Source organism: Alosa sapidissima, chromosome 1, assembly GCF_018492685.1.
Source record: "Alosa sapidissima isolate fAloSap1 chromosome 1, fAloSap1.pri, whole genome shotgun sequence".
NCBI classification, from domain to species: Eukaryota; Metazoa; Chordata; class Actinopteri; order Clupeiformes; family Clupeidae; genus Alosa; species Alosa sapidissima.
In genome coordinates, this window is record NC_055957.1 from 25,277,547 (window position 1) to 25,298,648 (window position 21,102).

The following is a 21,102-nucleotide window of genomic DNA, read 5'->3' on the forward strand; positions in this document are numbered from 1 at the left end:
ACTATTTATCTAAACCTGCACCAATATTTCGTCATCTGGTATTACTTTGGTTTTGTTATTATTGCTTTGGTGTGGTTTGTATTTTTTATTTTTCCCATTTAAAAAACAATTGTATCATTTAACATGATGTTTCATATGTATAATATCTGTAACCAAAATCATTTGAAGGCTTGATATAAAAGATTTTTAACAGACATTTGTACATTTTTTATCAGAGTTATTACTAGTGATGCTTTACTAAGTAGTGCATTTTTTTTCCAACTCCTGGTACCAGTCTTTTGGATCTCAAAGGGTGGTTCAATAATAAATACATTATGTTCTCTTTCCATCCGTTTTCTGTCTTTTCCCCTTCTATGCACCAGTTTCTTCATGTTGTTCCCTTGAAAGAGTGTTGGGAGTGATTAGCCATGTACAGCAGCGTACTGATACTACCACTACTCACCACTAGATGGCATCATGTGTCCCAGTATTTAGAATAGATCGCCTTGGCTTCCTCCGTCACTTCTCAGATCGGTTCACGTGGAGGATATGGTGCTTTTAAAGGATCACTGATGGAGCTGACCAAAACTGCGGAACAGCAGGTGTGAGCTGGAGCTGAGCAGACTGACCCCGACCGACAGAGAGGAGAGGGCCAGGGGCGCCGCTAGGGTTGTATTCCATAGTACGCACTATGGTACTCGCCATACGTGGATTACGCCTGCCGGCGCCACTGGAGAGGGCCACTAGACTGATTCTAACCAGCTCTGGGCACAGTGAGGGTGTGAGAAGGAGAGGGAGAGAATGAGCAGGAGGGGATCAGTGGAGATTTGTTACCATGGTGGTCGTGATTCATTTCGCAGATGATGATCCCAGAGGTGACCAAGAATTTTTCACATGAAACTAAAAATAAGTAGATGCACGAATTGATGCTTGCTGTAGCTGTAGAGATTTCATTGCTTGGAATGTCATGCATGTTAGACCTACTACACTGTCTGTCTTTGCTTGCCCTCACAGTTGACAGAACTGGGGCAGGGTATAGCCTACGTTCAGGGGAAAGCAGATAACGGCCCGACTTTGGTACACAAAATTGTTGTGTGTGTCTGTGTCTGCGTGTCTGTACAGCTGGCCTTACTTCCTGTGTGACCCGTCTTTGATACTCTGCCTCTTTCTTAAAATTTAATTTCCCATTTGCCTAACTGAAGCCTGGCCAAAGCCCGTCTCTGTAGACCTACCCTGAGACCTGCTGAGCTGCTCACTGCTTTGGCCTCACAGAGACGATGGAGGGGATCATTCCGGAGACTTCCCATCATTCTCACAGCGACCTTGAAATGCACGCATATCACTCGGGCCAGTTAAGACCTCTGGGATTGCCCTCAAAAAAGAACAAAAGGGAAGTAAACCCCACACACTGCATTGATGGGGCTAAGGTCTGCACTGGCCTCCAGTCACACGGTTCCATGCTTGTCCTCCGAACAGGGTTCGGTGCGTGTCCTCAGTGTTTTACTGGTGCGTGAGTTTCCGGCGGGCAGGTTCTGTAAAGCTGCGGAGGGTTTTTTGTCTTTGGGGTATTTTTTAAGCCTCCAAACTCAGCTCTTCTGAAGAGAGATTTGGTCTTTAATTATTCAGAGAGATGATAAGGCCTGACCAACACCTTCCTTTTCTTTTATTAGCTTTGAACAAAAAAGCGCACTAATGCAGATAAAAGGAGAAAAGAAAACGAACTAAATGAGAATCATGCAGCAGACTTTATTCCGTGGGGGTGGGGGTCGACAGTGTGGGTGAGTATGCAAGAGAGGCTAGCAGCGTTATGGAGGATTGTGGGAATGAGTGGCTCTGTCACTGTGAAAGAGTGAACTGTGAGCAAGTTGCAACTCTGAACACACGCCTGAAATAGTTCTTTAGCGGTGAGCTGTCAGATCCACAATCCTTTATTAAAGTTCGACAGCACAAAAACATTGTTTTAAAAACAGTGCAGAATGAATGACATCAAACGGAAAAAAATGGCAAAAACATGAAATCAAAAGAAAAATAATGCTATATTAAAGTAGGCCTACATTTAAATTGCTTAATGAAAGAGAGCGCATGTCTACCTGAACAAATCAAAAGCCATTTCAAGCCAATTACTCCATCATACAAATCCTCTAAAAGTGAATATGTAATGATCTATTAAAAACATCCCTTCTGGAGCTAGACTGCCTGATGTATTGATGCTCAGTTATCTTTCCAGCTCAACCCTGATCTATAACACCAGCAGAAGAGAAGATTGTTGCCCCGTGGCCTCATGTCATTTATACTAGATAGATAGATAGATAGATACTTTATTGATCCCCAGGGGAAATTCAAGATACTATACTATGCAGGCTTGTTAGAGTAGATGTGTTTTTAGTAGGTATGTCGCTTGTTTGTATGACAACATCAGATCAGTGTTAGTATGTGGACATGAAAGAGCAATAAACACACCTGTTCACACTGGACCACCTCACAAGCTTTTACAGCACAATGAAATCTGCAGTTCAGTAGTTGTTGGTGTTTGCAAGACATGTTGCTATCAGCTAGTTTGTTCACTAGCCTTAGAGTTGGAATCTATGCTTCTAAATAAATGCTGTCTTCTGTAGGCTACCAAAACTGAGGTTCATGGACAAAATGGGGGACACACATGCACTCGTTCTCTGCTTCATACACACAAACGTTCCCCCGTATCGTTATGAATTCAGACATGTCGCTCGTCTTTGTGGCCTCTGTGTGTCAACCCTTCAACCTGTCCGAGTGATGGCCCTCACGCCAGAGTCCTGCTGACACTCTTCCAGCTGCGTCTGAGTCCAGGGGGCATCGGAGGGCCAGCCAGGAGTAGTTGGCCGTAGCAGTGGGACATGTCCAGGTATTACAGGGATGGCCTTGTGGTGGACTTTATATTTGACTTAGTCAAGGCTACAGCCAAAGGATCAATCTCTAGTGAAACTGCATGAATCACATTTATAAGAATGCCTGGATTATAGATGTCTCTGGATTGGTGCTTCCGAGAGTCTATCTTGTGATGCAGAGGTGTGTGTGTGTGTGTGTGTGAGAGAGAGAGAGAGAGCTATTCATCAGTGTTACATCAACTGTTATGCTGTCTAGAGTCTTCTAGAAACTAATGATGACATGTTATTTCGAGCTTGTTATGTCAAGATGGCCCAACCAGGAGCATGCGTAGGAGTGTGTGTTCACAAAAGAGAGAGGTACATTAGAAAGTGTGTGAGCAGTGCGCACAAGGTTGCTGAGTGCAGTGAGAGGTCAGCATACTCCTCTCTCTCTCTCTCTCTCTCTCTTTCTCTCTGTCAGGTTCTCTCTTCTCTCCTCCTCTTTCACTTCAATTCACACTGCTGTCTGTGTTTTGCTGCATGCTGCTCTCTTGTTATGACTTCTTTGTCTTGCTGGATCAGCCTCTCCTCTTCACTCCATCTTTCCCACTCTGTCCCATCCCCTTTCTCACACAGCTGTTGCTTGTTTGATATCTCATGCCCATATCCACTAGCCTGGGAAAAACCCAGACGAACTGGTGTCAACCGGGCTACATATCCACTCTTTTCATTTCCTATTACACTGAGGTGCAGCACGTCAACTGAGACATGTACTGTACTCATGTGTGCATATGCTAGGACCTTTCATTCTTTTAATGGACGGTTCAAAAAGGGATATGTTATGTTATTTTTTGTTAGCGTACATATCAGTCACCAAGAAAGAACTGTCCAAAGCTTATAGACTGTGGATCCTCATGTCTAAAGGAATCTAGCCAAAACGATTGATGAATTATGAAGAATTTTAGTGATCAGCCCTCAATTGGCACCTCATAAGGACGGCTTCCAGGGTCAGTTTTTCCTGCATATTAGTGGAACGGCAGTCTTCAAACTTGATCCAGGACCAGTCCTTGCAGTTCTGCCTCTGTTTGTCTCCTGTGGCAGTAGATCTTTCAGCCTGCTGTTGGCTCGCTCCGCTGAAGCAGAGAGGATTAGACTGGATCTGAAGGCCATGTCTGTTACAGCATCTGCTCCCTGCTAATGTCCATTGGGCTAAATGGTTGCTGTGCATCTAAGGGTGAAGATTGTGAAACGACATATCTGGACATTTACATGAAGGCAGAAGTACTTGGCAGAGATCGGGTGGTTTCCACTGATGGGCTCCCTCTGCAGTACAGTGAAACGCCCTGGAGAAAACCCAAGGCGATCCACAGTGGAAGAGGGCATATGCCAAAGCAGCAAGGCCTGAACACGGAAGCAGCCGTGAGCTTTGGTATGAGCATTTTGACAAAGCGTGCGTTCCATTGCACAGTCATGCGTTGGGGCCAGACAACAAATTAGCATAGCGGGGAGAGAAGCCTCGGGCTGTAGCTCTGGAGCAGGATGGAGTGCTCTGGTAAAGTGAAAGAGGCAGGACAGGCTCTATTCAGCAGTGTGTTGCGTGCACTGGAGTCAGTCGGTGGGGATGAATGACTAGTATTCTTATTTGTGTGATTTAGCCTTTTGAACTTCAGATCTCAGATGAGCTGCAGCCCAGCCTGAGCCAGTAGACAAACGCAAACGCTTACGGGTCGTAGACACAGTGGAATTATGGCTCACACACACACACACACACACACACACACACACACACACACACACACACACACACACACTGTCTGTGGACAGTGCGCAAAGCAGATGAGGTCCACTCATGATGTCAGTTCCTCATGAGTCACAGCCTCTGTACAAGGTGTTTTGTTTATCTCTTTGTCTCTATTTTCATGTGACTTTACATGAGGGGTCTTTTTTCCATTTTCAATGGAAGCCGGCTTCTCTCAGCTGCCAGAAGCGGCAAATCCGTCGGCGTCACGTTTTGGGCGTCTTGAGCGACTTGAGCGTCAAGCAGAAAGTTGAAAGTCAGTCAACACTGCTACACCCGGCCAGGTATGGCTGACCCTCTCCAAAACAGCATAGAATCACACCTGCACCGAGAAGGTCATGAAAGGTAGAATAGATGGCAAATAGATGGCAAATATACAACTAAATGTCAATAAAGTTATTGTGAATGACTACTTTGAGCACTTATATTATGCCAAAGAACAACCTTCATGCAAACACTTGCATAACAGATAGCAGCAGCACAAAAGCACATGCAATGATTCAAGTCATAAATGTGTGCGTTGGTTCACTGGCTCCTAACACACACACACACACACACACACACACACACACACACACACACACACACACACACACTTAAATATGCACACACATACACACAGTTTGTAGACTGGTTGTTTAACCTAGATAATGAAACGGTCAGTTGTCGCTCTCTCTCGCACACACGCACACACAAACACATACATACACACACACACACATACACACACACACACACACACACACACACACACACCAGTGAGTATCACCTGAGCCAGCCTGCTTTTCCCGGTGTGTGATTGGCTGTCAGTGGGAAGAATCGTGTTGAAGCTGCACCTGCCACAATTTGTTCCAGAGAGAGGGCTGTTGTCCCACCGATAATGCTATGCTGTGGTCTCATCTGTTTGTGGTATTCATGAGTTTTAGCGGGTAATCGCTAAACATTGGCCTCTGTCTCTTTTCTGGACACGCTCATTCCGCCAGCAGATCATTATTTTCATCTCGGCTGCTCTCTGTGTCCTTTTTCCTGTTTTCATTCATTTTAGTTTGTCTGATAGTAGTGCTGTTTGTGTACATTCCATGATGGTATAGTTTCAAAAATAAGACACAAACCACAAAGGCATTGTTTTGTAAGAAGCCGTTTATATGAAACCCCCCTAGGCGCTATGTTGATACACCTGATGCAGTCTTGTATGGGCACTCTGAAGATAAAGCCTACACTCCTACTTTAATACTGCCAAAGAATTTTTGATTTTGAATTTCCCCTGGGGATCAATAAAGTATCTATCTTTATATCTATCTATCTATCTATCTATCTGATCAAGACATCCAAAGGATGACATGCAAAAGTACAAAACTTATTTCCAGCAAGGTCCTTGGTGTTGAACACATGAAACAAATAGACACGGAACAGACAATACTCAGACTGATAGAGAGAAAAAGAGGCGACAAGACAAGACAGAGGCCAATGGCAACAAAGAAGCCTCTGTCTTGAGAAAGAAAGAGGGGGGCCGAAACTGGAATGGGAGCTTCATTTGCCTTCAGACACTCAGCTGTCAGCTGCCAGACATTATCTCCAAGCCATCTCTCACAAGTTTCCCTCAGACATGCCTCATTAATGGGCTCATGAGGACACAGCAGCCCAGCACAGGCTGACTCTCCACAGCCTCACTCCGCCTCCACCCTCCTCTCTGGGCTTCAGCTACACAGGAGACAGACAGTGGCCATGCTGGCTCACGTACAAGTGGATGTGACAGGGCTTTGCACATCCACAAGTTTACACATCACGTCGCCTCAGGACATGATGTGTAGCTCCCATTAGATTAGATGAAAGTAGAGAAAAGTAAGCTGGGCTGTTTGGGGAATAGTAAGCAACAGGGAGCAAGAGACAGGGGCTAAACGGATCAAGGCAAGGAAAGTTTATTTTTATAACAAATTTCATACATTTCAAAAGCAAATACTAGGAAATAATAGTGAAAAGGGCATGGCTTCAAAAGTAAAATACATAAAATAGAATAATTAAAATTGATCAGAGTGCATCTGATCAACAGGAAGTCATTTGATCAGATAAAAGAAAGCAGGAAGTTGGTTCCAAAGCTTCACCATGCTTATTCTAACAATGGGTTTTGCCAAAAGGGGGCCATATTTATTCAGTGACAGAGCTATGTAGTTGTGGGTGTCATCATAACAGCTATGGTAGGAAATCAAATTGTTGTCGATGTTGTTCAAGTAGGAGCATATAAAAGGTTGAATAATTGCTAAGATTGGCACACCACAGGTCAAGGATGTTTGACGTTAAGATACAGTTACCAATGGCAACAAAGAAGCCTCTGTCTTCATTTGAACCTATTGATAATTCCTGTGAATCCAACCCAATGTTCTTGTCTGTGTAGTAATCAGAAAATATTTGACGATAACCCTACGATCTGATTTTCAGAAGATTTACTGTAAATGTAGAAGTAATATGTTCTACTAGAGAATTCAGAGGTTGTTGTAGGACTTGCAGTAGATGTCACTGGTTTACCCAGTAATCTAAATGCACTCAATATCCGACATCTTCTATTTCTAGTCAACACAGGAATAGAAAACGCCATAGCATACTGGGTCCCAGCTTGTTCTCAAAACTACTGTCAGACAGAAATGTGTGTGTGTGTGTGTGTGTGTGTGTGTGTGTGTGTGTGTGTGTGTGTGTGTGTGTGTGTGTGTGTGTGTGTGTGTGAGAGAGAGAGAGACAGACACAAAACCAAAGAGAGAGGAAATAAATAAATAAATAAATATGATAGTGGTTGAAGGCACGTGGAAAGAGTGAAACTGTTCACAACTCAACAATTGATAACATCTCCACAATTCTCCAGGACCCAGCACAGTGAACAATGATCAAATACTGAACCCCTGTCTCTTTGGATGTTTGTGTGTGTGTTTAAAACAGTGGTGTGTTCCAGTCAGAAAGGTAATGCATCACAGTCAACACTTTGGACCCACTCCTGCATTTCTCCTCTCTGGTGGCTTTATGGTGGCTGTGGATCTTGTTTAGTGTTCCAGCGGAGTGGCAGATCAGAGGCTGTGAGGGGCAGGCGGCAGAGGAAGACTTATGGGCTGACAGGATGGGGTGGAACGACAGATGGAATCATATAGGCCAAGTTCAGTGGTAATATCTGAACAATTTTATCCCAAATTGAAGGTTTGCTTGTGGATCCCAAATCATCCTTTCACATACCAGGGGACATTTTTATGGCCACCAAGAGTCCCACTCGTCTGTTTCAGATGTGATCCAGTGCATGGCCCTGCCTTCACCTCCATTTCTCCTCATAGCTCCAAACCATTAACACCAGAAAGATTGCATCTAATGTCCAAGAGGAACAGAGCTAATTCATGGCTAAAGAGGAGAGGAGTTTTAGTGATGGGGCACATTTATAAACATACAGATTATATGATGTACATTTTATACATATATAATAAACACATTAGAATTTGAATCTGCTCTTACATTGTTGCTGGGTGCATATTAGGTCTCTACTTTTCCAACCCAGTTTCGTTTTTGTTTTTCATCAGTTTTTTGTCTGTTTCATCATTTCTGTGTGAAATGATGAAACGATGAGCAGTACAGCTGTACATGGAGGCCCTTCCGTGTGCAAAACCAAATGTGTCAAATCATGTGTTTATTGAGTTACGTGAGCATATGGGATGACTCTGTGAACAGTCTGTCACATTCAGAGGACTGCAGAGAGACTTGAGGACATAGTGACAACTAATGGATCCCTTCCTGCATGTAGTGTAGGCCTGAACAGTGGGCTCATCATTATGAAAGCCTGCTATCGTTATCTAGGGATGTGTGTGTGTGTGTGTGTGTGGTGTGTGTGTGTGAGAGAGAGAGTGTGTGAGAGAGAGAAAGAGTGTGTGTGTGTATGCACAGTATGTAAGTGTCGTCCACTCTTGACTTTGAGCTCAGGTACATGGGTCTGCTCTTAGGCTTAGTGGCACAGTTCTATTTCTCCAAGATCACACACACCTCAGTGGCTTTTAATTATACACAACTCCAGCATTGCACCTAAGTCGGAGCACTCACAATCACACACACGCACCACTCACACACAGAGACAAAGCCAATACACATAGATACCACAAACGGATAACACACACACTATAGGCTGCACAACACATCTACAAGTATACAACACACTATTCAATATGGAACACCTGAGCTTATTGCTTCTAAATGACTATATGTTCCTGGCAGAACCAGTTTGTAATAGTTATTGCTGCTGCCAACAGAATAGTGATAATACGAATATTAATACAATTTTAAAGACACAGATAGCTATACTGTAAATGAGTGTTCAAGGATTTTTCTCAGAGGTGTAAATATGTGTCTAGAAATTATGCGTATTAGCATTCATTTAAATACTTGAGCGTAAAATTAGATCGGCGCACTAGAACTCGTAAATCATTGTCACTCTCACTTGAACAGACAATGTAAACTCTGAGGATGCTTTTTGTGTGCCTCTGAAGCACTTAGTCTGCGTTTGTGTCACGTGCCCTCCAGTGCGGTACTCTAGCAAAGCGGCACAGTTTGCGCGCGCAGGCGGACAGATTGGACTATACCGAATCTCACGAATATAAAACAAAAAACAGTGCTTCTGATAAACGGTATTGTGTGCTTTAAAAAGCTACCTGATATAGGCCGTTTCACTTTGAAGTTGTGGCACAATCGTGAGGAGTCTTCCATCCGGTGAGAGAACGCCTGTATTCTGAAAAGTTTGTTTGCCGCTTTCGCATACAGGCTACTGTTCGGACCTTTAATATATTGTAAACCTGTGTGTGTTATTTGCAATATTATTTTTTGAGTACTCGTGTAGATTTGAGTATAAGGGCTTGAGATGGGGTTTGCTCCTAATGGGGTTTGCTTCTAATGTCAACTCATCTGCCTAGAGGCGTAAGGATTTCACTGAAACGGCAAGTCTGCAGCAGGTAATCAGACAAGCAATTGGACGCCCATGGCATGTTTTTGTGCATATGAATGAATTCGTTCCTCTACTGACATACTAAGTACATGCAGTCGGAACAGTTATTCGAGGACGGACGAACGCTTCATGCAGGCAGCACGCATCCTCAAGCCGGACGTGAGCACTCCCAGTTTCGTGCGCGCACGACAAAGGCAAATTAGTTGCGCTTCGAGTTGGGACCTCATCTATATTGATCTCCCCTTGAGCAAGTGACTTTGGAGGGTGTCTCGCGGAAGGAAAACTCCAGGAGTAGGGGATGAAAGCGCCAGCACTGTTCTCGCTGTCTCTCCTCTCTCTCTTCCTGTCAAGTAAGTGCACACAGTGAACTATATCAAATGTATTCTTTTTTATTATTTTGACAATTGACAGGGAGGGTGTTAGAAGATGGAAGTTTTGTTGCAGGGCTATAATGCATTTTACCTTTAATTAATGCAATGTAATGTAATGAATGTTCAGTCAGAAAAGAGATTCTTCTATTTGGAGATTCCCAAGAGAGTTGCTCTGTGCGCCAAAACATCCCACAGGCTCTCATCTGTTAAGTCAGCAGAGGCCTGTGTGTGCGTGTGTGTGTGTGTGCGCGTGTGCGCACATGGCGGGTACCTCAGGTTTGGGGTATTGTAAGGGGAATGAGATGCCTCCTTGGAGAGGTGAGAACACATTTTCTTTACCACCGGTGATGCTCTGAATCTTTGCTTTGGGAGAAAATATTTTCCCACAGACAGTGATAACGGATATATTCTGTGGGCAGTTGAACACACACACACACACACACACACTCACACACACACACATACTCACACACACACAACCAGTCTCAGAGAGAGATGTATGACAAAGGTGAGTGAGGTGTTTTGATAGGTGTGTTATTAAAGCCTTTTCCTTGTTCCTGAGGCACATGTGGTGGAATTCTAAATAATTAACTGGCTGGAGTGCACCTGTGTGTTCTCCTGACTCTATTCCCTGCCATGTGTATGTATGTATGCATGTGTGTGTGTGTGTGTGAGAGAGAGAGAGTGTCCCAATCATATTCTGTCACTATTTCTGTCTATTTCTCTCTCACTCTGAAATTCTCTGTGTGAGAGATGTAACTTCATGAATTGTTTACCTCTGGTAAAATTCTATTTGAGTGGTATGTCATATTAATGTCTCATTAATACAGTATATGCTGTACATTATGTGCATGTAAATACTACGTGGTCTCCTCATGTGCAGTGTCATTTACTCCCCTACTCCCTGTGAGGCATAGTGTCTGTGTGGTCCTTAATGGGATCGGATCATCTCGCTGTCTTACCTTGCTGCTCAGGACGCTCTTAGTGCAAGATTCATTTGGGCTTTGCATAGGATATCACATGGTCTGTGTAATCTAGGACAAAGAGATTCAGTAATGAGAGTAATGTACTGCTGCCATTATTAATACACTGCCTTGGAGCAATGTAGAGGAATGGGGGAGAAAAGACTTAACCCTTCATGAAGTTCACACACACGCGCACACACACACAGACACGCGCACATGCACACACATACGCATGCATGCACATGCACACACACGCATGCACACACGCACACACACACACACACACACACACACACACACAGACACACACACACACGCACACACACAGACACACACTCACACAAACACACACACACATACGCATGCACACACACGCGCACACACACACACACACACACCAAAGAAAATGACCATATCATAACATGTTTTATGCATATACCTTGTTTGGGCTTTGTAGCAGACCTTAGCAGTCCAGTTTTGAAGTGAGCTTTTCCATCTGCTTCACAGTACGCTATTTCCCTGTCACAGGGCCCATACGTTATCTCCCTGTTAAAGCCCCATTTGACCACATGAACCTGGGATGGAGGTAAGCTCTCCACCTTGGCGAGAACCAGTGGATGGTCATACTGTGCTCTCTGGCCTCAGCCTGTCATTGCATTCTGACCTGAACCATCTCTCTTTCTGTGGCCACTGGATGCCTGGCAATTCAGTTTCAGTTACTACCATAGATACTACCATAGATTACACTACCATAGATACTACCATCTATTCCTTTGGTCACTCCCTTTGTGTGAATAGGAAACAGCCCCTTGACTGGCTGCTTGTGAATATCAGTGGAGTAGTAGTGGAAAGATATTGGTCCGTGTGAGTAGTGTGTGGAGTGGACACCCTGGCTACAGTGGAATGGAGAGGGAATGGTGTGAGAGAGTGCCCATGGTGCCAGATGACCCTGGAACATGAATCTAACAGAGAGGCACCTAATACTGTGTGTCAGCCAAGGGCACCAAATGAACCTGATGGTGTGAGAGGGTGTCCAGGGCAGATGGCCCTGACTGGTGCTAGTGACATACTCCAACAATCCAAGGACACCTGTATTAGACGGTTTGTTGTATTAAAGATGCAACACAAATAAATATCTAAAAAATATAATATAGAGAAGCTAGACATAAATTAAAATGGACTTTTGTTGACTGTTTTTGTAAAAGGAAAGAGCAAAAAATGTATACCGGTATATGGGCACATTTATATTTTTAGTTGTCTCACTCATGGTTGCAGTGCCTTTCAGTCCTGCCCTGATTTACGGTTCACTTTTTAGTTTATGTGGAACGCAGGGCAGTTGTTTTGTCAGTTGTATAGCCATGCTTTTATTGTTGCCACAGTATGCTGTGCTGGCAATACTTTAGTGAATATTGCAGCATGAGCTTTGGCCCATACTACAGGGTAGTATAGTTCCACACATATTTCTGTTTAAATTTTTAACCAGTCCGTAAAAGCGGGGCTGGGAGGTGGCTAACCTTCCACCTGAGTGCAGTCATGCAGGTCATTTAATTTAACAGGAGGCAGGGTCAGCTCAATCTAACAGGCCACTGCTGCTCACATATCTGCTCACATTTAGCTGCATTCGCATTTCCCTGCGACTCACACAAAACCATGCGGATCAGTGGGTTTGTAGAGAATAACACAAAATGGCCCTCCCAGCAGTAAGCCTACGGCTACACAAGTTCTCAGCAAAACATATTTTGGACAAAATGCAAAAAAATCAAAATTAAAATAATCTCCCTGTTAGGGAGAGCCGGGCCTGCATGCTTGACCCTTGACCTTGTGAACTCATGCTACTGTAAATGGGAGGGAGCAAGTCCTGGGGTGGTGCTGTGTTGCCGTGACTCCACCTTCTGAATTAGATGGGGTTCCTAAATGACGGGATGCTGCTACAGGGAGGCTACTAGTCAGCAGAGCACACATTACAGCACCATGAGACAGGAGACAGACAAACACTACAGACAGAAGTATGTCAGTGCAGACAGTCAGCTGAAGCCTGAGGGGTGTGTGTGTGTCTGTGTGTGTGTGTGTGGTGTGTGTGTGTTTTCTTTTGTATGGCAGGGCAGCAGAGTGTGTCTGAGCTGCAAGGCAGAAGGGCTAAAATAAGCACCTGTCTGTGTGATGAAAAGTTTGTATCAGCGGTATGAGTCTGTCTGCGATGAACTGATCGGAGCATACACATGCCTGAGGGAGGAGGCATCACAAGTGACTAACGCAGAGGGAACTGTGTGTGTGTGTGTGTGTTTATTTGTGTGTGTGTACTGTGTGTGTCTGTGTGTTCTCATACACATCAGGGAGATGGAGTGTGGCAGTCTGTTGGATCCATGACAATGGGTAGGTGTGTTTCAGAGGAGGTTAGAGCAGATAAGGATTATTCAGCCACTCTCTTTCTCTCTGTCTTTCTCTCTCTCTGCCACACACACACACACACACACACACACACACACACACACACACACATACAAATAAGGACTGTGTGGTGTGTGGTTCTAAATTTAAGCCAGTTTGAGTCTCAGTGTTTCACAGCACAGCACAGCTCAACACAACACAACACAGCACAGGCACAACAACACAACACAACACAACACAACACAACACAGCACAGCACAGCACAGCACAGCACAGCACAGCACAACAGCGGAGTGCTCCATGAGGCATACTGTGGTCAGGGCTCCACTGCCAGCGACCAACCTGAAGCACTTTTAGGTGTCTGATATTAATCAGGATGCACACGCTCTCCACTCTGTGAACTATCTGGAAGGCATGTGCATGCTTTAGTTTAATGAGAGGATATTGGTTCAATTGAATTCAGGCTTAAGCCACTGTACTTGTGTTAGTATGTTTGAATGAAAAACAATGATTCGGTGACCTGTTATATGGTCCCTGTGTCCAGCCCTGTACAAATCTGTGTAGAATATCTGACCAAATTGGAACAACAAAGTAACAGTTTTTTCAGCAAGTATTTGTGTTTGTTTTGTGTTTGTGCTAAGGGTAAGAGAAAAAGTTAGCTGTAACTTTATTGTAACATTATTTTGCCTTTTCTGGGACAAACTGACCTTAGACTGAGAGGGTGATGAAATATCCAGTGGCACACACACCTTTACACTCCCACTCATGCCCCCCCCCCCACACACACACACACACACACTCATACTCTCTCTTGCCCTCTTTTAAAGGAATAGGTATCAGTGTGCTCATTTATTTATATAATAAAACCCTTTTCTTGTCATTTGAAGGAATTATTGATACTGTGCTATTCCTGTTGCTCTTCCGAGTCCAGATTCCTTGGGCTTGGTTGTGGGGTGTTGGCTGGTTTGCAGCCAGGTCATAGGCCGTGTCCTGTGATAATAGGACGTGATGAGGTCTGATGGTGTGACCTCCTGCCCTCAGGCTCCTGGGCGGCGGACTCCGAGGAGAGGCTGGTGGACTACCTGCTGGGCCCAGAGCGCTACAACAAGCTCATCCGGCCAGCCGTCAACAAGAGCCAGCAGGTCACCATCGGTATTAAGGTGTCCTTGGCCCAGCTCATCAGTGTGGTCAGTAACACTCACGTCATCAAGGACTCACATGCAACCTACATACACAAATACAGTATATATAATAATATACAGTGAGGTGGACTGAGGAATTTATGATCTGATGAACATATCAGTTTTAGTTGTGTTAAAATGAAAGTATTATACTTTCATATATTATTTTTCAGACTGATCTTAAAATGGATTCAATTATTTTTTTTTCTCATCAATCTACACACAATACTCCAATACTCCACAAAAAAACAGGTGTTTGGAGTGTTTCGTAAATTTATAAAAAAATAAAAGACTGAAATATTACATTTACATAAGCATTACATTTACATAGTAGACCCTTTGTTATGATGCTTGCAATTGAGCTCTGGTGCATCCTACTTCTATCAATGGTCCTTGAGATGTTTCTACAACTTCTGAATACTTACAGTATGTAAATGGAATATTTCAGTCTTTTATTTTCAGTCTTTTATTTTTTATAAATTTACAAAACACTCCAAATACCTGTTTTTTGGTGGAGTGTTGGAGTATTGTGTGTAGATTGATGAGAAAAATTGAATCCATTTTAAGATGAGTGTGAAACATAACAAAATGTGGAAAACTTGAAATGGTCTGAAAACTTTCCGGTTGCACTGTATATGAGGACATGGAATACAGCCTGAGCCTCTGGTGTGTTTTATACTCTGACTTTGTCACCACTATGTAATACTATGATTTTGGTATACTGCGAGAGTTTAGCACAAAAGGGACAGACTTTATAGTGCCGGCAAAGTCTATATTCAGTGTTTAAGTCCACGTAATCAGTACTTCTGATTTTGTGTTACAGAATGAGAGGGAACAGATTATGACCACTAATGTTTGGCTCTCACAGGTACAGTATGTTTGTTATTTACTAACAAAATTAGGTCATGAATGTGTGTGAACAATTGAATGCTTTTATGTTATTGGTGTATGTGTGGGATACCATCACCTCTGCCTTTTACAGGAATGGAATGACTACAGACTTATGTGGGATCCGGATGAGTATGAGGGAATTAAAAAACTACGAATCCCATCTCAGCTCATCTGGCTTCCTGATATTGTTCTCTACAACAAGTAAGACCTAGAAGTTATTTTAGATGTTTTAATCAAATACATTACTGTGTCACATGGCACACAAGCTTAACTGACGATGATTGGGGACAATGTTTTTTCTGGATTTGAACAACATTTTCACATCATCATGACTGGGACGCAAAGATGCAAATAGTCGGCACCTTATTGAATCAAATTTGCAGATGTTTGAAACCAACTGTCTCCAGTCTTATCTAACATACTGCCACAGATTGTACGACGCGGACCAAAAAGTGGGAGGCCGATTTTTGACACACAGTAAACAAATGTCACACTACATCTGTTAATCTTCTTTCTCCGCTGTTTCCACTGTGTAACACAATGAGCCCAAATGTGGTGATGGCGTGTTCTATGCACTACATTACTGTGTCACATGGCACACAAGCCTAACTGACAATGATTGGGGGACAATGTTTTTTTGTCTGGATTTGAACAACATTTTCACAACATCATGACTGGGACGCAAAGCTGCAAATAGTCGGCACCTTATTGAATCAAATGTGCAGATGTTTGAAACCAACTGTCTCCAGTCTTATCTAACATACTGCCACAGATTGTACGACGCGGACCAAAAAGTGGGAGGCCGATTTTTGACACACAGTAAACAAATGTCACACTACATCTGTTAATCTTCTTTCTCCACTGTTTCCACTGTGTAACACAATGAGCCCAAATGTGGTGATGGCGTGTTCCATGCCTCACCACTCAGCCTCAGCAGCAGCAGCAGCTCAAACTAGGCCAAGGGAAACGCTGTCAGCCACATTTTGTTTGCAATAAGGTCAATTTTATGCATTCATCCTCCTTCCAAATAAAACAAACGCACCAAAAGGATCTGCTTTGGTTTATGTGACTGCCACACAAACATTCTGAGGGGGGTTTTTTGATCACTAAGTGGATAAACGTAGATTATGAGGAAGGTTTTGTGGATGTGCTAATTTGATTTGCCTGTTTTTCAGGCAGATGAAAGTGTGAAATCGACTGCTAAAATAAGCCTTGTGTTTCTATGGTGATTTTAATTGAAAAGTGTGTGAATAGGGTTTGAGGGGGGTGGATTAGGAGACAGGGTTAATTAATGAATATTAATCAGCACACACCGCATTCATGGGGGCGTCTGACACGCTTCTTCTCCCTGAGAGGAGAAGAAAGGGGAGGCGCGTGCCTGTGGGGCTTCCCTGAGACCTCAGTTTGAGCTGTAGCCTCAGTACTCACTTGGATTAGTCCTGCTCTCTCTCACTCTGCTCAGCTCTGCTCTGTCTACCCCTCTTCCCTGCTCCTCTTCCTCACACTTAGCCATTGGGGATAGTGGGTGACAGTGCTGAGGCCCCCTACATAGAATGTTTGAAGAAGGGCCTGAAAGCAGTAAAATGAATATCATAAGAATGAAAAAGATGATATATGACTCACCTGCTTTTTCTCTCTTTAAGTGCGGATGGTGTGTACGAGGTGTCCTACTACAGCAACGCTTTGGTTGCCAACACAGGCGACATCTTCTGGCTCCCCCCTGCCATTTACAAGAGTGCCTGTGCCATCGAGGTGAAGGACTTCCCCTTTGACCAGCAGAACTGCACCATGAAGTTTCGCTCGTGGACTTACGACCACACCGAGTTGGACCTGGTGCTCACCTCTGACTTTGCCAGCCGCGACGACTACATGCCCAGCGGGGAGTGGGACATCGTCTCGCTGCCCGGCCGCAAGAACGAGGACCCCAACGACATCACCTACCTGGACGTCACCTACGACTTTGTCATCAAGCGCAAGCCGCTCTTCTACACCATCAACCTGATCATCCCCTGCGTCCTCATCACGTCCCTGGCCATCCTGGTGTTCTACCTGCCGTCGGACTGTGGCGAGAAGATGACCCTGTGCATCTCCGTGCTGCTGGCCCTCACTGTGTTCCTCCTCCTGATCTCCAAGATCGTGCCGCCCACCTCGCTGGCCGTGCCGCTCATCGGCAAGTACCTGATGTTCACCATGGTGCTGGTCACCTTCTCCATCGTGACCAGCGTGTGCGTGCTCAACGTGCACCACCGCTCGCCCAGCACGCACCGCATGCCCGACTGGGTCAAGCGCATCTTCCTGCACCGGCTGCCCGTCTTCCTGTTCATGCGCCGGCCCGGCAGCTCCAACGTGCGCGAGAAGTTCCGCCGGCGGCACCAGAGGAAGTCCTTCTCAGCTGCGTCGTCAGAGGGCCGCTCGCGGCAGACCGAGGTGGACACTCTGTACCTGGGCGATGAACCGGGAGGACTGGCAGGGGGCAGGTGGTGCCTAGGTGAGCTCCCTGAGGGCTCAGAGGTCAGACAGAGGGTCAGGGTGAAGCGAGATGTTGCCGTGGACGAGGCCATTGAAGGCGTGAGGTTCATTGCTGAACATATGAAGATGGAAGATGATGATGAAGGGGTGTGTAAGAATGATCTCATAGATTACACAGTGAATTGTTTTATTTCTAGGGTAACGCTTGATGGTAAAATGAGTGCGTATGGTCATTTTGTGTGTGTGTGTGTGTGTTATGCAGATCATAGAAGACTGGAAGTACGTAGCCATGGTGATTGACCGTCTCTTCCTCTGGATCTTCATCCTCGTATGTGTGACTGGAACCCTCGGCCTCTTCGTCCAGCCACTGTTCCAGAGCTATAACACCCCAATAGCAGAGGATGAGTGAGCGTGCGGACACACACTCACACACACACACACACACACAAACACACACCCACACCTACACACATACACACGCACACACACACACACACACACACACACACACACACACACACACACACACACACACACATTCACACACACACACACAACTGAGGCTCCATCTTAATTAACAATCGGGCTCTGTCCGAGGAAGCATGATCAGAGCAATCCAAAGCACAGTAACTTACAGGAATACAGTAACTACTGCTGACAGGTAGTCTATGGCATCATCATATCACTTTGGCATAGAAATAACCCTATAACATGCAGTGCACATGCACACAGTTACAATGTGTCACTCTGATCTGCTTAGCTGGTACACGCACTAGCTCACATCAACACTCTCACATATAGCGTGCCATGTAAATGCAGCCTTGTGATATAATGAACAGATGTCTGAGGATGGTCTGTCTAACATGTTGCTTGTGTGCCTGCTTTTGTTTCAGGTATTCAGGAGATTTCTGAGCGCTCAGACAGACGGCAGGCAGGCAGAGAGGCAGACCCTCATCACCCCATCAGCAGTCCTTAGAGAGCACCGTCATCATCCAGCCTGTCACTCAAACGCTCCAGCAATTACACACACACACACACACACACACACACACACACACACACACACACACACACACACACACAATCACACACAGACAAATGCACACGTAACATAGCTGAAACACACACACCCTTACCCTATTTAACCCCAGTGACTCAGGATATCGCAAACACATCCATACACAAGACCAAATACTGTAGCAGCATCTTCCCATATCAGCTTTGTAGATGCGAAAATGACAATAAACTTTCCTTACTTGATCTTTTAAACAGGACCTTGAGTGTTTTCCTTTGATAATAGTGTGACCTCTCTTCTCCACTGACACACACGCACACACACACACACCCACACACACACACACACACACACACACACACACACTACCAAATATGTATTCACATGCATGTAAACAGGGGAGAGGAGTGGTGAGGAGAGCGGTCTGGTTAACAGCAGAGAGGGGCAGTGCAGAGCAGCAGGACAGGACAGCAGAGCGGAGAGAGGGAACAGACACACAGCCATTAAAGCGTGAGAAACTCCAAGTCTGGGAAGAGCCATCTGTTAAGTCTGAGCTGGAGACTGGAAATAGAGCAGCAGGAAAATAGCTGGCCACTCACTCACACACACACACACACACACACACACTCACACACACACACACACACACACAGACCCTCTGAAACACACGCCATCACCGCGTCACAGGGTGCAGCGTGGTCTCAGAGAGACTAAAACGCTTGCATGACGTGAATGTATGTGTTTGGGGATGTATGAACATGGCTACTCTGTCTGAGAGCCTTTATTATTTGTAGACATTTCAGATGCCTTCCCACAGTATGCATCTATTTTGAACACATTTACAGACAGACATATTGGCTGAGAAAAGTCCTTTCGTTGGAGAAATGAATGCACATGCACATTTTTTCTCATAGGAACCACATTGTGGGTCAGACTCCTGTGCTTGCCGGATATTTATCAGACCTTCTGATGCTGATCTGTGACAGAGTCCACTTCCACCTCCCCAACCACCATTCCCATGGCCTGACTGTGTCTAGAGTGCATTGATAAATAAGAGGTACGACTTCGATGAACAAGAAAAGGATCAACCGTGCAGCTCTGAGTTCAGTAGTAGTCAAAGAGTTGTTTAGTTCAGCTAGGGAACTGCATTTCTGCGTGTTCTGAGATGTTTATACGCCTGAACTGCAGTGTGGCGTCTCCATGCCCGTGATGTGCTGAGTGGACTTCAGCCATGATGCACTCAGAACAACACACATTTCAGAGTGCTTTTTACAGGAGATCTTTGGGTTGAGAGCTACAGTGTTTCCTCGCCATGTTTATGCCTAGTTATCTTTCTATCTTTCTATCTGTAGTCACACTCAACTGGCTCTCAGTTCTCCAGCACACATTAGTATTGCCCTCATGCTTCTGTCACCCCCTCTGCCCCTCTGCCTGTCTTTCCCCTGCTAACTCCGTTTCTTGCTCTCGTAAACTTCTCCCCCCTCATCTTGTGCAATCGATCCTCTGTCTGGTTCCAGTCGCTGTCCTCCCTGCAGCACCAACACAGCCCTTAATGAGCCCACAAATCTCACACGCATCACATCGCACACACATCACATAACACAAACCAGTCACATGTGCCTATGCTCACACGCACATGGTGATCGAACCTCTCTCTCACACACACACACACACACATACACACACACACACACACACACTGATGCTTTGAGACAGGCGTTCGTCAGACAGGCTATGTGGCGTGCGTGTTTCAGCCTCTGATGAAGTGATTGGGGTGACCAGCCCAGCCCAGTCGTAACAGTACTGTATTAGATTGTGTTCACTGTCTCGTTACATCTCGTCTACTCAAGGGGCTGCACAAGCCACACAGACCCACAGACGCTTCTCTCCCATTTCAATAATATAATAACTTGTTTTTGTTTCTGAAATTAAAGTTGCATATTGGCATAATTATCAGTATTTTTCTGACATTTTCAGTTCTTAGTTTTAGAGTTTAAGGGCTTGAATGGTTGCTGTAGATAAGACGGGTCAAAGGCGGTTGATCTGGAAATGCCGCAGCTCTCTGTAGCCCTGTGGAGCTCCAAGCCTGCCGCGCTCCTCCTGCTCTCTCCTCTCTTTCATGTGGGCTCATGTGAAGTGTGTTTCTGATATATGTGTGCAAGATAAAGAACAGTGATTGTTTCAGCAGTTTCCCTCTTATCTGTCATTGCAGTGGTAATTTACTGCTTGTCTCTCTGTGTGTGTG

At 44.9% G+C, this 21,102-nt stretch overlaps 1 protein-coding gene across 2 annotated transcripts; it reads left to right on the forward strand.

Moving 5' to 3' along the window:
* Window positions 1–777: 777 nt before the first annotated feature.
* Window positions 778–19,076, forward strand: chrnb5a (cholinergic receptor, nicotinic, beta 5a). 2 transcript variants are annotated; one of them, XM_042094107.1, is made up of 8 exons: window positions 9,252–9,345; window positions 9,546–9,927; window positions 14,343–14,488; window positions 15,306–15,350; window positions 15,465–15,574; window positions 17,017–17,989; window positions 18,105–18,247; window positions 18,736–19,076. In XM_042094107.1, the coding sequence occupies exons 2-8, from the start codon at window positions 9,876–9,878 to the stop codon at window positions 18,752–18,754; spliced, it is 1,488 nt and encodes a 495-aa protein (XP_041950041.1). In that variant the 5' UTR covers window positions 9,252–9,345; window positions 9,546–9,875; the 3' UTR covers window positions 18,755–19,076. The 2 variants fall into 2 exon arrangements, with proteins under 2 accessions (XP_041950042.1, XP_041950041.1); XM_042094108.1 differs by lacking the exons at window positions 9,252–9,345; window positions 9,546–9,927 and adding an exon at window positions 778–854.
* The last annotated feature ends 2,026 nt before the right edge of the window (window positions 19,077–21,102 follow it).